This window comes from Danio rerio, chromosome 15 (genome assembly GCF_049306965.1).
Source record: "Danio rerio strain Tuebingen ecotype United States chromosome 15, GRCz12tu, whole genome shotgun sequence".
NCBI classification, from domain to species: Eukaryota; Metazoa; Chordata; class Actinopteri; order Cypriniformes; family Danionidae; genus Danio; species Danio rerio.
Window position 1 is genome coordinate 29343934 of NC_133190.1, and position 21697 is coordinate 29365630.

General features: G+C 36.1%; 1 protein-coding gene across 8 annotated transcripts in view; it reads right to left on the minus strand.

Annotated features, from left to right (window-relative positions):
• Positions 1-2330: 2330 nt before the first annotated feature.
• Positions 2331-21697, minus strand: part of si:dkey-243i1.1 — a 38046-nt gene continuing 18679 nt past the window's right edge. For all 8 annotated transcript variants that reach the window (XM_073923780.1, XM_073923779.1, XM_073923777.1 and 5 more), the window contains 2 exons: positions 8373-8594; positions 2331-3630 (listed from right to left, as the gene is read on the minus strand). In XM_073923780.1, the coding sequence (XP_073779881.1) occupies positions 3492-3630; positions 8373-8594 (361 nt within the window). In that variant the 3' untranslated portion in view covers positions 2331-3491. The remainder of the gene's footprint in view (positions 3631-8372; positions 8595-21697) is intronic.

The following is a 21697-nucleotide window of genomic DNA, read 5'->3' on the forward strand; positions in this document are numbered from 1 at the left end:
AATGATGCAAGTTGAAATAACTTGTAAAATTAATTTGATTCATTTTACAAATTCAAAGTAGGAACACATTTATCACAGTTCTTACGTAATGCATTGCTGCACATCAGGGATCCTAAATAACTGTTCTCAGGTAGCTCTAAATAACTATTGACGGAGGTGACGTCTGGAGTTGCTTAGTTCTGGGGAACTGCCTATGTTGCATTACCAGACTCCTTTAGGGACTTGGCCTGTTTGAAACAGTCAGGGAAAACCCAATGACAAAACACTTCTTACTCAGAAAATTGCATTGAGTTTCTGGTACAAGCAACAGCAGAGAAACAACCTGGAGGAAAAAAAAAAGATGGATTACATTGATTACACCAAATGGGTGCAGGAAAAAAATGTGATAATTCAATTAATTTACCCTTTTCATTTAAAAGCAATTTCATCCATGGCATGGAATACAATGTGCCAGAACAAATAAATGCTAGCGGCGACTTTGTAGCTGCCTGTAGCTCTTTAGCCTCATTCACACTACAATCGACCGTAAATTTCAACAGAGAGTGAGCGACCTCCGGCGACCTCCTTCAACGCAAACGACAGCGACTGTTGAAGACCAGGTGGGCCTGTCGAGTGGTTGTTGCTAGATCAGATATGGTTGTGACTGGAAGTTATTGAAAATAATTTATATAATTTAATATATTTCCCATTAATTGTATTTTATTAATGTCCATCCCCACCCCAACCCTAAACCCAACTGTCACAGTAACGTAAAAACAGTAGTTGTACCGACTGTTATTTATGCTATCTATTAAATTACTCTATAAATTAAAATTTTAAACCTCTTCCCCTACACTAAACCCAACCGTCACAGTACTGTAAACATATTAATCAATGTCAAACAGCGTCATAAAAAATGCTGCTATATTGATGTGCATATCGCACTTCCGGCCAGTCGCGTATCCTGCCTAGATGTGACAAAGTTGAGCATCCTTCAACTTTATGCAAATGAAGAGCGACTGTCTTGAACACCAGCCAATAGGAGCATCAGTAGAGCTCATGGTTATGTTTTCTCAGCTTGTTTAGAGGCCAGTTGTATTACTCCGTGCAGTAGAACTACACAGATCTGTGTTTGCAGGAGGTCACCATTCAGAGCGACAGGAAGCTACAAAGTCACTGCTAGTGTTAATGAGGCTTTTGGGTGGTGACTTGCTGCAAACGCAGGTCTACAGCAGAGAATACAACGGGCCTCAACAGTAGCTGAAAGAAGATCACATGAGCTCTACTGGTGCTCCTACTGGCTGTCGCTCAAGAAAGTTGCTCTTTATTTGCATAAAGTTGAAGGATTCTCAACTTTGCTGTGGCACTCGACACACTCGCCTGGTCCAAAGAGCATAGAATCACCAAGAGACGACACACTAGTGCGAATTGGGAAACAGCCACTAGATGCCGCCGCGGCCATTTTGGAATGAAAATTCCAATAGAAAAACAGCATTTTATAAGTCTGTTAAATTAACTATTAAAAGTGCTGATGATTGTGATAGTAAGTGTTGTATTGTCGTCTTTTAGGTTGTATCTCAGCTTTAATGCGCTTTTTAAATAAATAAGATAAAAACAAAGCAGCTGCTTGCCATCGCGACAGCAATACGATCCAATGGACAGCCGATCACTTTCACTATAAAATGGCGGATTCGCTGGGCTGTTGCTGGGTGCTGCTATTGCAATGGAACGTTCTATTGAGTGTTGCCTCTTGGTCATGCTAAGCCAGGGTAGGGGTGTCCAAACTCGGTCCTGGAGGGCCAGTGTCCTGCATAGTTTAGCTCCAACTTCTTTAAACACACTTCCCTGGAAGTTTCTAGTATACCTAGAGAGAGCTTGATTCGCTGGTTCAGGTGTGTTTAACTGGGGTTGGAACTAAAATATACAGGACATCGGCCCTCCTGAACCGAGTTTGGACACTAAGCTCTTTGCCTGGTCACCAACGGTCGCTGTCGCTCGCGTAGATGGAGGTCGCTCACTCTTCGTTGAAATGAACGATTGCTTGCCGATTTGCTGCTGTGATTTTTTATTTCAAAATTTTGACTTGCTCTAAGAATGTTTTGATATTTACACTGGAAACGAGAAAAAAAGTTAAAAAAAACATTTCTTGCTTTGTGGTTATTCAATTTCTCCTGTAGCTCCTGCTCAACTATATTTCAACATTGCATATCTGTTAGAAAACCATCAAATAGTGCTATTGATCTTGTGGAACTATTGAAATTACAATATTTATTGCAGAAAAATTTAATATTGCATTTTTCCAATATCGTGCAGCCCTAGCACAAAGTACAATGTACCAGTCCAGAGAGATGTTTGGAGTCAGTTTAGAACATTTATTTTAGTTATAAATTAAATCATGATTATAAATACAGCAGGTTTTTTCATCAGAAATAAAAACATAACTAACAAGTTCATGCCAATCTGGTGACTTCATTTCCACAGTCTCACAGCATTAATTACATCAGTTCATGGCACAAAGCTGGAATTTGTTGGCATTTGTGCTAATAGTTTGCTTTTGGCACAAATAAGTAGTTTGGAAAAAACCTGTGACTCACATTAGGGGGTTTAAATTGCAGCTTGACAGGTTAAGAAATGTATCCTAAAATAAGTTTACCGCAATAAAATTAAGCAATTATGCGACAACCAATACTTTTAAAGCAACACAAAGTCCTCAAAAAACAAACAGACCCTCAATTTTAGAAGCCTAAACTAGTAATATAAACTGTAGCTGTAGGTGTATACATTGCCCCATAGAAAGAATGTGTGTTTGTAGGGACTAGTGCACTCTGGGTCTGTTTGTCCTTATCAAGCACATTCCCAGAATACCAGCACAACATCTGGACTCATCTGCAGGGCATTTTCCCCTCAGGCTCTTGACACAAAAGCATAGCCATACACTAAATACCTCACCTTTCCTTGTTTGATAATGCTGGGGATAATCAGCAACATATGGAGAGTCAATTAGCATAGCAAAACAAAACATATGCTTTAAAGAGTATGAAATGTGTCCACAAAGTAATTTTTGATGCGGATTTAAGTAATGCATCCGTTAATGCTATTCAGGAATAGCTGAGGCTGAGTGATCCTGATCTTGTGTGTGACATCAGTATAAATCTCATCATTCACAATGCATTAATAATGTAGAGGCTCTTTTAAGGCTTTTGTCTTGGCTCAATAGCAACAGACTAATGCACTGACTAATGCACAAAGAACGGTGTATGGATTATGTCACACTGATGTGACATTTGTTAGTGGTGTGCAAAAAGCATCTGTTTGTATTTAAAAGTCAGACCGCCCACTAAGGTTTCACATTACAACAGAAATGAGAACTGGACTTGAGTAAAAAAAAAACAGAGCTCTAACCAAAAGGTTCCCATAATTAAGCATATAAATGTAAATCATACAAAAACACAAACCATACGATGTTAAATTCCTCATAAAAAATCTGGATGTCATTGTAAATCGAGTAGCTACTATGACATTGATGTGGATGGAGACTGGACAGGTTGGAGGAACTCTGAAGTGAAAACCGCCTCTGCGTATTCTTCACAAACATCCTGAAACTCTGCCGCCACTTCAGCCAGAGCCTCGGACATAAGCTCATCAGCCAGACTGAGGAGAAAAAAAGAGAAACAGGAGTTATAATCTAACTGTACATTATGCTCAGGTTACATTAAAAGGGACCTATTATTTTAATTATTATTATTAATAATTATTATATTACTAAAAAATCACTTTTATAAGTGGTATAAACACAATTGTGTAGCAAGTGTGTGTGAATATAGTCGGACTCTACTGATAAAAAAACAAGTGGCAATCATTAGTGATGAACTCTCCCTCATTAGCATAGACAGCCCTGAGTGAGAAGCAGCCATCTGCCGTTAGAGTTTCCAAGGTATACCTGGCTAAGATAATGTCAGTCACTATGAGGCATTATAAACATGGAGTTTCAGAATGCACAAATGAACACTGTAAAATCCATAGATTGCCGCCTTCTGAGGCACTTCTTTTGACAATTCCAGTTTTTCATAGAGATACCATTAGTCCTGTTTTGAATCTGCCACTATGCTGACACACACATTTGAAGCTCACGCATCTTTTAAAAAGAAGTCTGGGAACAGTCTTCCTTGAATTTAAAGCAACAGTCACCAAAATGGCACAACTTGGATCCAAGCCTAAAAGGGGCTGTATCAAAGAGTTATATAAAATATTTGTGTGGTACTTTAAACTGAAAATTCACATACACACACTAGGGACATCAGAGACTTATTTTAAATCTTGTAAAAAGAGGCATAATAAATCCTATTTTAATGTTTGGATAAAACATCCCTTTTAAATTGTTCCACCTTTTCTAAAAATTTAAATAATTCTACATTTGGAAGCATGTAACTAACTATAAATAGTTAATTCTCAATGATCATGTTTGTTATATATTTGATATTGCATTGTAACTAACTACAGCAAAAAGTATATATTTATTTTTATTTATATTTAATAACATATTTGTTTCCATTATTTTGAATCAAGCTGAAATAAAATATAAATAATAGAAGAAAAGAATTAACTGATAAAGCAAATGATAAGTACTAAAATGAAAAGTCTACATAAAATCACAATACTGTACATAATTTGTAAATGCATTTTACAGATCTCAGCTAATCTGTGCCTATGTTCCACTATAATAAAGAAAACGTCTGACTTCTCTCTAGTGACCTATTCTTGACTTACTTAATTATTTAGAAACTCGTCTGCACCTCCAAATCTCAAAATCCATTTAACAACTAATGCATAGAACCATGTTGCCACCATACATTTGTTCAAAAATCTGTTTCATGCATACTGTATCATAGAATGTTTTTTAATATAAGACTTCTAGCTATATATCTTTTTTAAAGTCACTAAAACATATAATAAATATGTTTTGTTCAAAATGAACTAAACCAAAGTATAACAATAGGCTGCACAGGATGTGTTGTCATATCCTCAGTTGAGTAGATGGTGTGGATATATAAAATGGCAAAATCATTAGACTTAATAATAAACACCCAAGCAAAAAAAGGACAGGGTTCGTAATAAAACCTGAATCAACATTGTTTTTAAAGGTGAAGAGATTGGAAAAGATTTAAAATTAATCAAAATGCTTCGTTTTACTGCACATTAATACAATACCAATGCACAGTCAGCAAGACCCATGCATTTTTTTAACCACTAGAGAGGAAAAATGTGAACAAAAGTACAAAATAAAAGCTAAAAAATTCTGTTAATAAACAATAATACTTTACATGTTTGTGTTTAAGTATGTATATGGGTTTAAAGGCTTGACATTTTGTCTGTTCTCTTAACATCAGAGAATAAAATTGCCTTCTTTCCATCTTGAAGACAGCAATGAGATTGTTTAAAGTCTTCCTTTCAGCCAATTACTTAACTTCCACCGAGTTCAATGCAGAGCTACCCAGAGATCAGTCTGTGCTCACCCAAGGCCTTGACTGCCTTCAACACTCTTATTACCCACAATGCACCACAGACTGACAAGTGCCCACACCGGTTCCCAGCAGCAGCACTAATTGCCATGACATTTCCCATCTTCTCTATTTCTCTGGAATAATAACCACTCCGAGTCTCTGCGGTGCTGCACTGACCTCTGCAAAAAATAGACCCTCAATTTCTTTTTATATCTGTGCAATAACTCATACTTATTTTTTTTCCAAGCTGCAGCACACAGCAAAAACAAATAAATAAATAAATAAATAAAAAACTACTTTTGATTCCGAGCTTTCGTATGAGATTTCTGCAGCAATTCTTCTCGCCACCCACACAGCCCATGGCGCACGGTTTAAATCTGACAAATAAGACCTAGAATCAGACTCTTTGTTTTGTTTTCCTTCTCCTCGCTGTTGTTAAAAGTGTGCTCTCTGTGGACCATAAGGACTTGATAAATAACCACCACACTGCACCAACTTAAAAATTCTGTTAAGTATGCTAATGGTGGGGTGGGCGTGCAGGAGCACTAGCCGAACAACAAAGACGCTCATTTGCACAGAAGCACGCTCTACATTAGTGGCCATCAAAAAAAGAGCTAATATTTACATTTAAAATGGCATCGTGTGCGAGGATCATCATAGCCGCGAGGCGGTAAACAATCACAACTCCTACTTGCTGTGTCACTGTGGGAGACGCACTAGGGCTTATGACTAATCTGTTGCTCTGGATGCAAATAGAAGAGCTGAGCTTTTAGTGTTTGCGCATCCAGGAACGTGTCTTAAACACTGGCAAAGTCATAATGACAATAAATTGTAGAAATCAGCGTAGAATAAGTTAATTATAGATGTTGATGGGCTATGTAGCTTCCTTGAACTGATACATTTTTTTTTTTACTGAAGAGACTGCTTTAAAGGGCACCTATTTTATTCCTTTTTCAAGATTTAATAATAATCTTTTGTGTCTCCAGAATGTGTCTGTAAAGTTTCAGCTCAAAATACCCATAATATTATTTATTATATCATTTTTAAATGTGGGAAATTTGAGCTGTTATGGCATTGTAGCTGTTTTTGTTGCTTGTGCCTTTAATGTGAAAAAGCTGGTTGTCCTCATCCATTGTTTCCATCTGCGTGTCAGAGCCATAGGCTTCATGTAGATAAACAGCGCAGACAAGAAAGAAGCTGATCTCCCTTACTACAGTATGAACTTCCCCAATGGTTATTTGATTTATTTGTTATGGAGTTAATTCAAGCCTTTCTGTCTTGTGTATATGATTATATGCATTAATATGGAGACTTTTTAATATGCAGATCAATTTTGGGGGGGGCAGGGAAATTGCACTCCTACCTTATGTTGTGATAGGCCTAAAAATGGAAAGGATTTGGATCCTATTTTAACGTCAGAAAAGAGACTTATTGTCTTTAAATAACTGCAATATGACTGTGGACACACTATACCTACACTGTTCTGTCTAAAGAGCTTACAAAATAAATTTTCATTTTTTCATTTCATTATAAATGCCACTTTTAAGAAATGGCAATTATAAAATGGCAATTCAATGAACATTGGGGTGTGTCTTGATTAAGTTTTGTAAGTAAACAAAAGTAACACATATCATTTTTGAAGATATTTAAGAAAAATGGACAAGTGGTTTATTTCTGCGCTATATTGTATTTCTTGCTAATTTTAGAATATTTTTTATTGAAATGTTCAGTAAGTGGTGCTAATAGCATGATAGTGAATCTGGCAATGTTTTGTTACGTTGATTTTTAGCATGAATTGCTGAAGTTTAAAAAATAACATGTCCTGTGAGCAGTGCTAACAGGTTTAATTCAATATTGTGCTTCCAAATAATGTGCAACATGCACTTAACCCTAACCAACATTGTTAAAGCAAATTTGAGAGAAAAAGACATTTGCTTAATTAAATATGTCGTATTGGCCTCCTTCAAGATTTTTTTATGTCACTCATTGCATCACAAGTTACTACAGAGCTAGTTATTTGATGCAAATGTTAAAATCAGTTAGTATTAGTTTAGAACTTCTACATTACATGTATTCACGTTCATTAGTAGTAATTTATTCATTTGATAATTTGATGCGTACTCTGTGTTAATTTTTGTAAAGAATAAAAGTTGTTGGCGTTAATTAGCATTAGTGCTCATTTTTTATCCATTTAGGTTAAAACGAGCTTGAATCAGCTTCCAGAAATGATCAGATGTGCTCCAACATTAGGCACATTAAAATCAAGACTGAAAACACATCTGTTTAGCTGTGCCTTTACTGAATAAGCACGGTGTTTTGTCGGACAGATCACACTATTATGTATTTCCTTCATAACCTGTTTTAACGCATTTTAATCTGTTTTTATTTATTTTTTTATTATTTTAATCATTTTTATTTTCTTGTTTCTTTTATTTTTGTTCAATATAAAGCACTTTGAACTATAATTGTGTATAAAATGTGCTATATAAATAAACTTGCATTGCCAAAAATTTAGCTTTTGCTAACAGAAGACTGAAAACACAAAAAAAAAAAAAAATCTTTGAATGAACCATTTTAGCCTAAGCCATATATGCGACATGTAAATTAAAAGGTGAAGCTAGGCTAAGTTATAAGCTTGTTATCAGAATAATGGGAAATGTTTCACTTGGCAATTTTTGGTTCTGTAATATAATGCACATATATTAGAAATTGTTTCATGACTAGGCATAAAAAGTTGAATAAAAGATTAAAAAAAACTAAGATTTTATTTTACTCATTCTATTTGACTCACTTTCACTAATATTAAAATTTAATTTGCATGACTTCAACCCACTCTTGAGTGCTTCCTTAACATGAGATATTTTATTATTGAAGTAATGGTTATAATCAAACCTGTCTGCTATTGCCCAAGGATTGAAGCTCCCCAGAGCCTCATGGGAGATCAGGCGCAGGAAGGCATCATGGTTCTCCCTGTATTTCTGAATACGTCTCTGCATGCTGGCCGGCACAGTCAGGTAAACCCCTCGTGTGCTTCCCCCTCCGGCTGGGACTGGATTACTGGAGTCATTTGGAGTTAAAGACTCATCATCAAGTATTGGCATGTCTGATGCAGCCCTGTAAACAAACAAAATAAACTCAGTTGGTCACATAATAAATACTACTCTTACAAAAAAGTAATCACAAGCATCACAAGCTTCACATGTTAATCATATGTGAAACACATCAAAACATTTAAAAGATACATAAATAGTCACATAGATGGTCGGTTTTTTCATTTTGTTTCAAAACCATGTGTCTCCTGCATTTTACATGTGATGTTAATGTGAAATTCACGTGATGTGTTTTTTCTATAAAATAACAATAAAAATAATAATATTGTTTTAAAAATGTAAAAATTATTGTTATTATTATTAGTTACATTTATATATCGCTTTCCGGGGCAAATCGCTTTACAAAAATAATGGAATATCTCCTCAACAACAACCGATGTCCATGATCCACCTGGATGACATGGCGGGAAGCCATCCTGCGCCAGACAGCACATCAGCTTATTGGTGGAGAGGAGACAGAATGATGATGCCAATTAGATTATATGGGAATGGTTAGGGCACCATGATGGACAGAGCCCAGTGAGCATGTTTGACCAGGATGTCCTTCGAAGAAGAGTAGGGCGTGACCCCGTCATCCTGGCCAAACTTGCTCACTGGGCTCTGGGCATTATTTAATGCTGGCCTCACTAACACCTCTTCCACCGAAAACCTAGTTTTCCCATGTGGTCTCCTATCCATGTACTGACAGATGACCACACGTTTATTGAATTATGCAAATTTTATACCCCAGATATAATGTATATACAAAGCACAACAATACATATACAGTTGAAGTCAGAATTATTAGCCCCCTTTGAATATTTTTCTTTTTTTAAATATTTTCTAAATGATGTTTAACAGAGCAAGGACATTTTCACAGCATGTCTGATAATTTTTTTTCCTTCTGGAGAAAGTCTTATTTGTTTTATTTTGGCTAGAATAAAAGCAGTTTTACATTTTTAAAGCCATTTTAAGGTCAAAATTATTAGATCCTTTAGTTTAGGCTATTTTTTTCCCCAATATTCTACGAAACAAACCATCAATATACAATAACTTGCCTAATTACCCTAACCTGCCTAGTTAACCTAATTAACCTAGTTAAGCCTTTAAATGTAACTTTAAGCTGTATGGAAGTGTCTGGAAGAGTCAAACATTATTTACTGTCATTTTGGCAAAAATAAAATCAGTTATTAGAAATGAGTTATTAAAACTATCATGATTAGAAATGTGTTAAAAAAAACTGCTCTCAGTTAAACAGAAATTGGGGAAAAAAATAAACAGGGGGCTAATAATTCTGACTTCAACTGTTTGTGTTGGTAGATTTAATGGTACACAGTCAGTTTGGTAGTAGATCTGTCGGATGTAGGAGAAATAGGCAGGAATGAAAATCTGATCAATTTTGACAAGGGCCAAGTAGTTTTTGGTCAGAGCATCTTTTAAAGCCTTGTGGGTTGCTCCCAGTCTGCAGTGGTGGGAAATTAAATTTAACAACGATGATCTTAGGAGGTATAAATTGGCAAAAGGGTGTTGGCGCACAAGGCATGAGAACGAATAATATCCCATCTGGTCAGAGCTAACAGAAGGTTTACTGCAGCACAAATAACACAAATTTTGAATGTGTTATGAGAGGAATGTGCCACAATACACAGTGTATGTATCACACTCTGCATGTGGGGCTACATTGCCAGATACTGTACCAAATATGAATGGCTATGATCAAACCTGTCCACTACTGAAATCACAAGTGCAAGCAAGTATCAGAACTAGGAGCAATGGAAGAATGTTGCTTTATTTTTAAAAAAAATCCAGATTTCTTTTACATTTTGTTGATGCTTGAGAACATGAGGGTCATTCATGTTGATATAAATAGGATGTGTGATACAAACCAACACATTATTGTTGACCAAATACACCCCTTGCCAATGGTGTTCCCAGATGGAAGCGGTGGCGTTCGGCAGGATTATACACCCTCCGTCACTGCACAAATTGTTCAGAAGTATGTGATGAAGAGTACAATTGGTTGTCCTGGCCTCCAAATTCCCCAAATCTCAATCCAGTTGAACATCTGTGGGATGTATGGGACCAACGAGATTGATCCACCTCACAACCTCCAGGACTGCTAGCAATATCTTGGTGCCAGATGGGCGCCTTTAAGGCCCGTGTCTGCTCCATTTGCTCAGTCTCACACAGCCATGTCCACACAGCTTTGAATGTGTACTCAAGCACAAATGAAAGGGATGGACAGGTTTGACACATGCAGAACCAGAGAGTGGAATCATTCTGTTTAAACGCTAACCTTTCACCTCCATTGTTGTACACAAATTTCTAAAGACTAAAATGAAAGTGTTGGTTCAGCCAAAAAATGTATATTTTGTAATTAATTACGTGCAGGTATGCTGTTTAAACTCTCCAAGACCTTTGTTTATCTTCAGAACACAAATTAAGATATTTTAGAATAGACCCAAGAGCTTCCTCTTCCTCCATAGACAGCAACAGTCCCAAGGAATAAAAAACAAAAAACATTGTCAGAACATCTAACTTCAGTGATTCAACTCTTATTATATGAAGCTCCAAGAACACTTTTGTGCACCAAAAAAAAAGAGAAAATTACAGGTTTTTACAATTTTTTTTTTTTTTTGTGGACAAAAGCATTCTCTGAACTTTGTATGATAACAGTTCAATCACTGAATCAGAATCACTGAAGTTAGATGTTCAGACAATGTTTTTTATTCCTTGTGTCTTGTGATTGTTGCTGTGTATGGAGGATGAGGGAGCTCTTAGATCTAGACAGCAAAGGTCCCACGACCCAAGCAATAAAAAAAAAAAAACATTGTCAGAACATCTAACTTCAGTGATTCAACGGTTATCATAAAAAGCTCAAAGAAAGCTTTGGTGCACCAAAAACACTGTAAAAACCACTTACTAAGGCTGCTTGGTGACTCAATTCCGATTTTTTTCTTCCATGTGGTGATTTACTCAATTAGATTCAGGCCTTGTTCATATGTGGAAATTTCTCAGATATTATTCGGATCCGCGCCCTCGTGTCTGCAGTTTTAGCAGGTAGATCGGATTTTCAGCTGTCAATGCGAGTCGTGCATCATTAAAAACCATAGCGAATGACGTCAAGCCAGACACTTTCATTTCAGAACTTTAATTTCAGACTTTAGCCTAACCTTTAACCTTTAGCTTTTAGTCCTAAACCTAAAATCTCATACACGAGGACTAAATACGCTTTTATATTGTCATGTAGAATAAGTAAGTATTTAAGCTTGTTAAAAAAAAAAGGGGTCCAGTCACAAAATCAGAATTGACCATCAAGACCTGCAGTGTAAATGCAGCCTTAGGTTGCCTGATGTCTTTTGCATTAAATTAGAGTGTACATTTACTATGACCAATAAAAACAAAAAAATAATAATTTTTCCCTTTTTTTTTTTTTTGGTGTACAAAAGCTCTTGGAGCTTTGTATGATTACAGTCGCACCACTGAAATCAAATGGAATGTATTGACAATGTTTTGGTTTGCTTTTCAGTATTTTGAATGTCTCAGAACCATTTCCACAATGCTCCAGACACCAGTTCACCCCGCCAGTTTGTCGCAGAGAAGATAAAGGTAAACAGTCATTTTTACTTTTTTTGTGCACAAAAGTGTTCTTGGAGCTCTGTTTTTTTACAGTTTACAGTTGCAAAACTAAAAGGGCCATTGCTGCCCATGGAGGATGTGAGAGCTAAAATATCTTAAATTGTTTTGGGAAGTTGAATGAAATGAAGGCGAATAATTAACAACAGAATTTTCATTTTTATATAGGGGAGCGAGGTGTTGAACTAGTGTGCAGAGCATTTTGGAACTGAAGTATACTTTGGTCTGAAGTAGTCAAGTCCATGCCTCAGCGGGTCAGCCATGCTTCAGGAGCACTTAAATGAACCAAGAATAGGTGATATTTTGTCTATCTTCAAAAAAACCGTGCAGATTCTTAAAAAATACTAAGGTCATAGGGTTGAAACATTTAATTTCTAATTACCCCATAACTGCTAAATAAGCAGCATCAGTGAGATGTATTCATGCTTAAAACAGCCACTTAAGCTGTTAAGGGAATTAAAGACTGATCCAAACATGATCACAACAAATTAATACCCTAAATGAATATTCCCATTTGTTTCAAGTGGCACTAATGTAAACATCTCAACTCCTCTTTCATGTGACCCGAGTCTCATGTTTGGTACACTTGGCGTTAATCAGACTCTCAGAAGCACAAACACTCTCCACGTCCATATTTGGCAGCAGAAGTAAAAGACACCTCACAACTCCCATTCCGGGTTACCTTTAATACAAATATTGGACGCAAGCTCAGTCTAGACACTTAAAGCGCAAGGCCGCCGACAGTGCACAAGGGCCATTTATTCTCTATTGGAACATTATGGGGGCCGGCTCTGCTATTGTGCAATCACTTCCCCTTTACTGGTCCCGCAAGGCACCCTCTTTGTGCGGCTAATAGAATACTGCTCCAGCTAACAACTACCTCAAGCGTTTCAGGCATGCTGTGTCATTCTGGAGAAGAGAGGAATTCAACACCACCAGGAGAATAATGTCAAACTTTGACCGGTTACACGGTGTGATCAGAAACAGCAAGAATGGTTGAAAGGACAGTCAAGATTAGCACCAAATTAGGGATGAGCGGGGATCTCTTGTTTTGTTTTGTTTAGATATAAACAAGAAAGGTCATAAAATGTGCTTGTAGCAATGTGGGCAGTTCTGTAAGAACAAATGAGGAAACACATGTATAGACAATTAGACAAAGGCTTTCCAGGCTTCTTTTGTCAAAATAAGCTTGGGGAGGCACGGTAGGGCCAAAAATAATGACCAAATTCCACCCTTTCCTCCTGTCAACACCGGCACAATCACAGAAGAAAACCCTGTCAGCGCCGCATGTGATTTATGCGAGCAGACACAATACTGGGATGACTTGTGCACACGCTCTGGTGTTTTTAGCTGATAGCATCATGTGGCAAAAGGAAATGTAAGAGAATTTATTCTTAGGGAAGGTTCAACAATCAAAACGAGGCAAATAACAACAGGGTAGAAGTTGACACTGAATAAAAATAAAAACTAAGTGCCACAGCATGCATGAAGGGTGATTAGAATTTTAAGAGTAAAGAGAACCATCTGATGAAGAACAAACTGATAATATGAATAAAAACACATTTATAACAATTCGTGTTTTCCATTTCTATTACACAACAAACAGCACAACCAGTGAGGTCTGATTCACAAGCAAATGAGTCTTGTGAACCAGTTCTGTCAATCAAAGGTTTATCATTGGCATCACATAGGCTTCCCATTTTAAAATCACAAGTGAAAAACACATGTAACATGTATTAAACCAACAAAATGTGTGGTTTTGAAACATTTTCACATGGGGAAACGTGTGTTTTTCATGCTTATTTATTTCTACCATGTTTTCAAGCATAATATTACAGGTGTGTCAATTTTTCCATTTAAATGGAAAACAAAACCCAAGTCACAAGCAAATGACTAATCATTTTAATAAAGGCGTGCGTTGCTTTATTGTTCCACCAGTGCCAATATACAGCCATAGCGCAAGGCTACAAATATTGCATTTATACAACAGTTCAACGGTATAATCTTGTATATAAAAAAGAAAATAAAGCACTACTTTCTTCCGCCATTCATTCATTCATTCATACATATGCAGCTGACGTCAGAACAGCAGAAACTGTTACTAATTCACAAACGTCACTTTAGAGCTAGTATTTGAATGATTCTCTAGCATAATGTCTAATGTGATGACAAAACAGGTGTTTTGCTAACATTTTTTAACTATTATCGTGCTGAACAGCATAACATGTCATCAGTCTACTGACATTTCCCAGTATTTCTCTGTTGCAATCGGGAGATCACAATAATTAACCCTGAAAAAGCCAAAGAAGCGCCAACACTAACCGTTACCAGATTACTGTTATGTTTGCGATAAGGAAAAACGCTAAACACATGCGGGCATTTCTTCTTTCTTTTCGTTTACTGAACTAGTCTGCAGTAACGAAAACAGGATATGCATTAAAAAAAAAAAAAAACGGCCAACCAAAATGTAACTCAGGGTTATACCAAGAGTGGCCAACAAAAAAATACATGCAATCCTCCCATCTCACGCCTAATACACTACAATTAAAATATATGAATACAGCACTACAATATACACAAGACAGAGATCAACTTAGAATGTCATTTACCTGTTAAATAATGATTTGATCAGCTGTATTACGCTGTAGAAATTACAGTTTTGGTCCCACTTTATATTAAGTGTCCTTAACTACTATGTACTTGCATCAAAAAAATAAATACAATGTACTTACTGTGTTTATAATGTATTTGAGAACACTTGTGGTGCTTTTGAGTTGGGATAGAGGTTGGGTTAGGGACAGGTTTGGTGGCATAGGTAGGTTTAAGGGTGGGTTAAGGTGTAAGGGATGGTCAACAGTGTATTTACAAATGTAATTACAAAAGTTAATTGCAGGTGTAATTACATACATGTATTTAATCAAGCATAAGTACACTATAAATACATGCATTTACACAATAAGTACATTGTAACAAACTATTAATTCCTGTGTAAGTACATATATTTAAGGCCACTTAATATAAAGTGGGACCACAGTTTTTATCCTTTATGGGATTATTATGAAGTCTCTGTCACCATCTTGTGGATGAACAATGACAAACATCTTTGCTCTGCTCAAAGCAAAAAATTATAAATATTAAAAAAGGCACTATCCTTATAAATAAACTGCAGAGTTGCAATCTAAACAACTACATTCTTGCCTAAAAAAGCCTTAAACATGCATTATATTGTCCAACAGCAGCAATATTTGTCAAACTGTAGAGTTTCCTCTGCTTGTCGCTGTATGTTGGGCGTAGTAATACACAAGGGTGAAAGGTGAAGTAGCTGGACGAGTGTTGTTATTTGCAGAATACTGCATGGCTATTAGCCAATCAGATTCAAGAATCAGACAGAACTGTTGTATAATAATATTTGAATAATTATAAAGAAATCAAAATATAATCCACTAAATTTTTATTTTTCATGTCATGTAATATTAATTTAAATACTTGACAATATATATATTTTCCATTCTAAATACGTTTTCCTGTACATACATACATATATTAGATAACTTTGCAGTTTCAAGATATTCAAACGTATAGCTTTAACTACTGAAGCGTTTCAGAGGAAAACTGCATGAACCAGACAAGCAGCGGAGCACAGGAAAGACGAACACTGTTTGACCTGAACACATCAGGAGCAATGGGCAAAGACAGCTGCAATAAAGTTGAGCAAACAGAAATGAGACGTGTAAAAGTCACTGGATGACATTCTGGATGGTCAATGCTCTATCAATATTCAGAAGCCAGAAACAAAACCAATAAAGCCAAAGGGCTCCAATTTGCTGTGTCTCATCCAGTGAGAGGCCTTCACCAGCAACAAGGTTACAGTCAAGCGGGGAGACGGAGATTAGCTGGACAAGGTTAGATAGAGAAAGAGATGGGGAGAAGGAAAAAAATAGACGACGGTCTGGAATAAAAGGTTAGAGAACAGAGAGTGAGGATCAAACCAAAAGGCACAGCCTCACCATGGGCTCCGCATTGATCTCTTTGAGCTTTGAATGAAAAGTGAAGGATCACACAATCTCTCAGATGTGCTGGTTGCTTTATAAAGACCTCCAACTCCCATAACCTCTCTGGGTGGACACAGGACATTAGAAGATATCAGTGCTTATCAGCTGTCTCCTTTATCGTTCTATTGCTGATACTTCTGCATTAGAAAACCTCTTTCAGGCAGAGATTGTGATGTAATATTCAGCAGCACTGTGCACTAGTTATTGAAGAAAACAATGTTTTTTAAAGCTTCAAAACAATTGAACCAATTGCTTTGCAAAATAATTTCCTGTTTCAAAGCATTCAAAACACTACATAATGTTGGCCAAAACAGTGTAAATGCAACAAAACTATTTTCTGTTCACTCACAAAAAGTAATCTAAATGTTTAGGAGTTTCTTTCTTCTACTGACAACAAAAGAAGATTTTTGAAGAAAGCTAAAAACCTGTTACCTTTGACTTTCATAATGAGAAAAACAAATATTTTGGAAGAGTTTCTTTCTTCTACTCAAAACAAAAGAAGATATTTCGAAGAATGTTAAAAAAAAACCTGTTACCATTGACTTTCATAATAAGAAAAACTAATAATTTGAAAGTCAATGAATTTTTTTTTTACAAATAAAAAACCTAAACTGGTAAAATTTTCATTTTGGGGTGAACTATTCCTTTCAAGAGTTTGCATTATATCGTTTAATTAATTTTAAGGCTTATATTGTTTGTTCCATTGTGGGCTCTGCTAAACAGGACAAGATACTATTAATTATCATTCCTTTTCGTTTTACAAATGTGTCAATAAAATGCCTACAAACTGATCTGATAAAACATAAAAACTATGAAACCTGTTCATGGGACATTGGGGAGAAACTCGATATTACAAAGTTTGATCCAACAGAAAAATCACAGAATTTTTGAAACAGTAATGACGTAACGAAGCCCCCTTTATTGAAATCACATGACCTTACTAATTTCCTTCAAGCTCCGATCCACTGATTTGAAACAAAAGCTTCATAAAAGTTTGGAAGCTTTATGAAGCAGTGATTCAAAAGCAGCCAACACCACTGTACACACAGCAAAAATAAACAAGATAAATGCAGTTAAGATGTCTGAGATAAGAAGACTTTTTTTTCAGAGAATGTAATAACAATAATAATATATATAATGTCCTTTGTTTTCTCAAACTGAAGTATTTTTTACTTGTTTTACCAGTACACCTCACAAAATGAAGTTACATTACTTTAAACAAGATGAAACTACTTGACAGAGGGTAATACTTTAAATTTAAAAATACAGTTACATACAATTAAAAATAGTTTTTGCAGACTATTATGTTTTTTGAGCAGGGGTATTTTATAAAAAGTAACTATTGCTGTTATTATTCATAATTTTAATGAGTTTTAGTTTGTTTTCATTTTTATTTTAGTTCAAAATCAGTAATTTTCTTGTGTTTAGTCATTCTTTTAGTTTAGTTTTTCATATGCCTATACAGTTATCTAGCTAAAACGTTCTTTGCTGGATTCCTTTGTTATTCATAATCTGTTGCATGAAAAAAAAATAATAATAATCAAAAAAAATCAAACCTGTTCCGAATACCATGCCAAATGGCAAATTGAAAAAGAGCGCACAGACTTGTCCTTTTACATCAGGATCCACATTTGATGCTTTCCGTCATCGCATTGTATTGTATTGTATTGTATTGTGAGAAACACTGATGATAAAGTAGTGCACTGAAATGGCCTGGAATGGAAGAGCAGTGGCTGGTGATTTCAAAGCTCAGATCGCTCCGTTTGATGCTTTTAGGGCAGCATCAAATGACACTTGACTCCACAACCCACTGATAGAAAAATCAAAACAAATCACAGAGGGAGAAAAAGCGAGAAGCAAACACACGTATTGAGTTTCATTACAAATCGGGCATGATGATTGATTATGCTCCGGCAGAGCTTTTTAGCTTCTCCCCCTGGCCCCCGAACATCCTCCAACAAGCCAAAATGCTTCTCGGAATAATAATACCAAAAAAAAAAAAAAAAAAAAGCTAAAAAGCTAAGCCACACTGGCAGCTCTCTATTGTATTGCAGTTAGGGCTTTTTTGCAACCAGTCGAGCAGTGACAAATGAACTGCGGGCAACATTCTGAATCAGAGTTTAAATCCCCAATTGGTTTGTGTGTGCCATTTACTAACTCCTCAGTGTTTCGGTCTCAAACAGTGTGTCTTCTACACAGGTAATCAGAGATTAGACAACAAATAGTAAGCTCTGCATGCTAATCAACATCAGTGACCAATACCCGCTTCTTAAAAGCCCCCAGACGTTGCCCCCTCTAGTGGCACATTTAATACGCAAATACATTTTTACTGGTTTCCCAGCATAAATCCTCTGTTCGGCCTTGGCCTTTCGCTGCTGTACTAAAAGCCGAGTAATTACCATAATGCTTTGCATAATTCATTTTCCAGCAGTTTTATCTTTCTCGGCCACATCCGCCCAATAATCGTCCATTCTGATGTAAATAAGCTGCTGTAAAGGATGTAAAACGTTCATCTAGAGTTTGACTGAAGCATTAGATTGACTCTAATATATAAAACTGTAGCATAAGGAGAAAATTAATGACGAAGGTTGAAAGAATGGATGACATTAAGAGAGAGCTGATGAGTAGATTGACTGTTACTTTCTGATTAACAGTGTAATGTCCTTTTATGCAGCTTTTCATTGAGAAGCGGTTGCCAAGTTGTCATTATGGTCTGCTAAAGCCTGATTTATACTTTTGGTTGAGTGATCACCTTACATACCCCTCGGCGCATATCGTTGTGAGCATTTGTACCTCTGTCTGTGCTGCTCTGGTAAAAACATAAGGTGGATGGATGCAGGATTTGTCAAGCTGCAAAATGCTTTCTATGACTGACATAAGTCAAAGACATAAAATATAGTGTTAATTGGCCAATAGGCAACTTTTCACCAGTATCCTAAAGTATTGTCATATTCTTGTCTTTTAAAGGGCACCAATGGTGAAAAATCTACTTTTCAAGCTTTTTGGACAGACATGTGTGTAGGTATGGTGTATAGACCACCATATTGGGGTGATATAAACACACACAGTCCTTTTTTTTCAATTAAACAACATAAAAAGGATGGACCAATTGGAACTGTTTTCACATTGACCGCAACTTGAAGTAGGAGTGGGGTCCCAACGCCCACCAATATTGATTGACAGCCGCGTCACGATCCTCTCACTAACTAGGCGGGTTAGGGTAATTAGGTGAGTTACTGTATAATGATGGTTTGCTCTGTAGACTATCAAATAAAAATATAGCTAAAAGGGGCTAATGATATTGTCCTTTAAACGTTTAAAAAAAATCCAAACTGCTTTTATTCTTGCTGAAATAAAACAAATAAGACTTTCTCCAGAAGAAAAAATATTATCAGACATACTTCAGACATACTAATAATTCAAAGGGGCGCTAATAATTCTGACTTCAACTGTATATATAAATTTGTTTGGTTATATATTGTGTTCATATTGTGTTATTTTAGACATTTGTCTGCTTCATGTATTTTTTTTTAACATTGTCTATTTAGTGAAAATATAAAAATAAAGCAGAACCCTTGTGTCTCTGATCAGCGCACAGCAGTGTTTTCTTTCTAAATGAATCTGTACTTTGAATCCAATGATAACTAACTTTTCACAAATACCTATTTAGTTCATTCTTAAATAAAGCTGTTTGAATGGATCAAATAAGTTAATGACTGCTTTGATTGACATATAAAACATACTGAAATTTCTTATATTATCTTCTTTTGTGATCCTTAATTTAGTTAAAGTCTGTGTAAAATCAAAATGTACAATTATTATTTTGCTAGCGCACATTGTTTTTATTAAGGTAAACAGTTAATCAGTGTAAATAAATTCACTCAAAACAATGTTTGTTTTTTTTATCTTCAATCAATGTCTGACTATTTGCTTCCACTTTTGGAGTGGCGGTCCTTTTCTACGGCTTCAGCCACAAAATGTTTAATCACGCCTCCTTACCTTTAGTTTGCTATGAGAGATAATGGAACAAAAGAACTACTCAATATTCCGATTCAATGGAAAGTACATCAACATACTGAAATTAAAGTCTCTTAATCTCTAGCAATCTACATTGTTTTTATTGTATAAAAATGGCAGCTTTTTTAACAATATTGCCAATATGTCCTTCCTGAGCATATTTCTTTCAAAATGTATTTAAAAACTTATCAATCCCAAAAACAAAAATGTATTGTGTTTCTGTCCCAGCCAGCTGCTAGAGCCTTGATGCCTGCATCTCTATCAGTCACTGCAGCACCCAGGATTCCTCCAGAGGATCTTAATCGCACTCACAACCATCGCTCATGTTTCAACACAGACAACACAAGTGAGACTGAAGAATAGTCTCCAGGTGCAGTGACATTTTAGAGCCACTGTTTTCTGTCAGCATTAGGAGACTGTCTGGGGATAAATAAATCTAAACAAAAGTTCAGATCAGGGGCAATGAAGAGTACCTACAGCCCACACTGGCACCATCCTCAGCAGCCTGTGACAGCTCACCCAAATACCCATGGTAAACTCACACACTCTCAGAAATAAAAAGTAAAAAAGCTATCACTGGACTGGAACCCTTTTAAATGGTACACTTTGGTACGTAAAGGAAACACATTAGTACCTAAAGGATCCACAATAGTACCCTATAATTAAATATTAAAACCTTTAGGGCCCATATTGTAGCTTGAAGTTACATATTAGTACCTAAAATGTACAAAAAATAAAATAAAATTCAAATTAAATTAAAAAAAGATTTTACTTATTAAAAGGGTACCGCCCCAGTGCAAGAATATTTATAAGAATAAACAAATCTCCATCTGGCTGTAATCTTTCCTTGTGGTTACTGTCTGGAATGTAAAATGGCTGTGTTTATGTGCAGAGGTAACATAAACAGTACTATAAAAGGATTACAATGCCTGTCCACTCGATCTGTGATGGTTCCAGATTGAAGTCAGAGCCTTTTTTTAAGGACAAGTAGAGTTAGTGAAGCATGATGCTTACTGACCTGAGACCAGTGAACAAATGCTCTACACTGAAACACTGTTTTCAGAACAGCCCTATCATACACACGGCGCAATAAAGCGCAAGACGTGTTTCTGACGTGTTGCAATTTTCAGACCAACGCAAACATCATTTTCTCTTTTGAACCCCGTTTTTTAAATAGCAAATCCATTTGTGCCAATTTGTGGACTCATGGGTTTAGATAAGCGGTGTGTTAAAGCACATTGCTGGTGGTTTGCTATTTTGAGGAACTAAAATAGAACTGCTCAATAGACCAGCTGAGAGCAGGTCTAGTGCAGAGCATTAGTTGTGCGCCTCGCTTACACATTGCTTAATACACACAGGATGTACAGCAATACACACATATAGTTACAAATGAAAAAGAATTGAAGGATTAAAATATTACAAA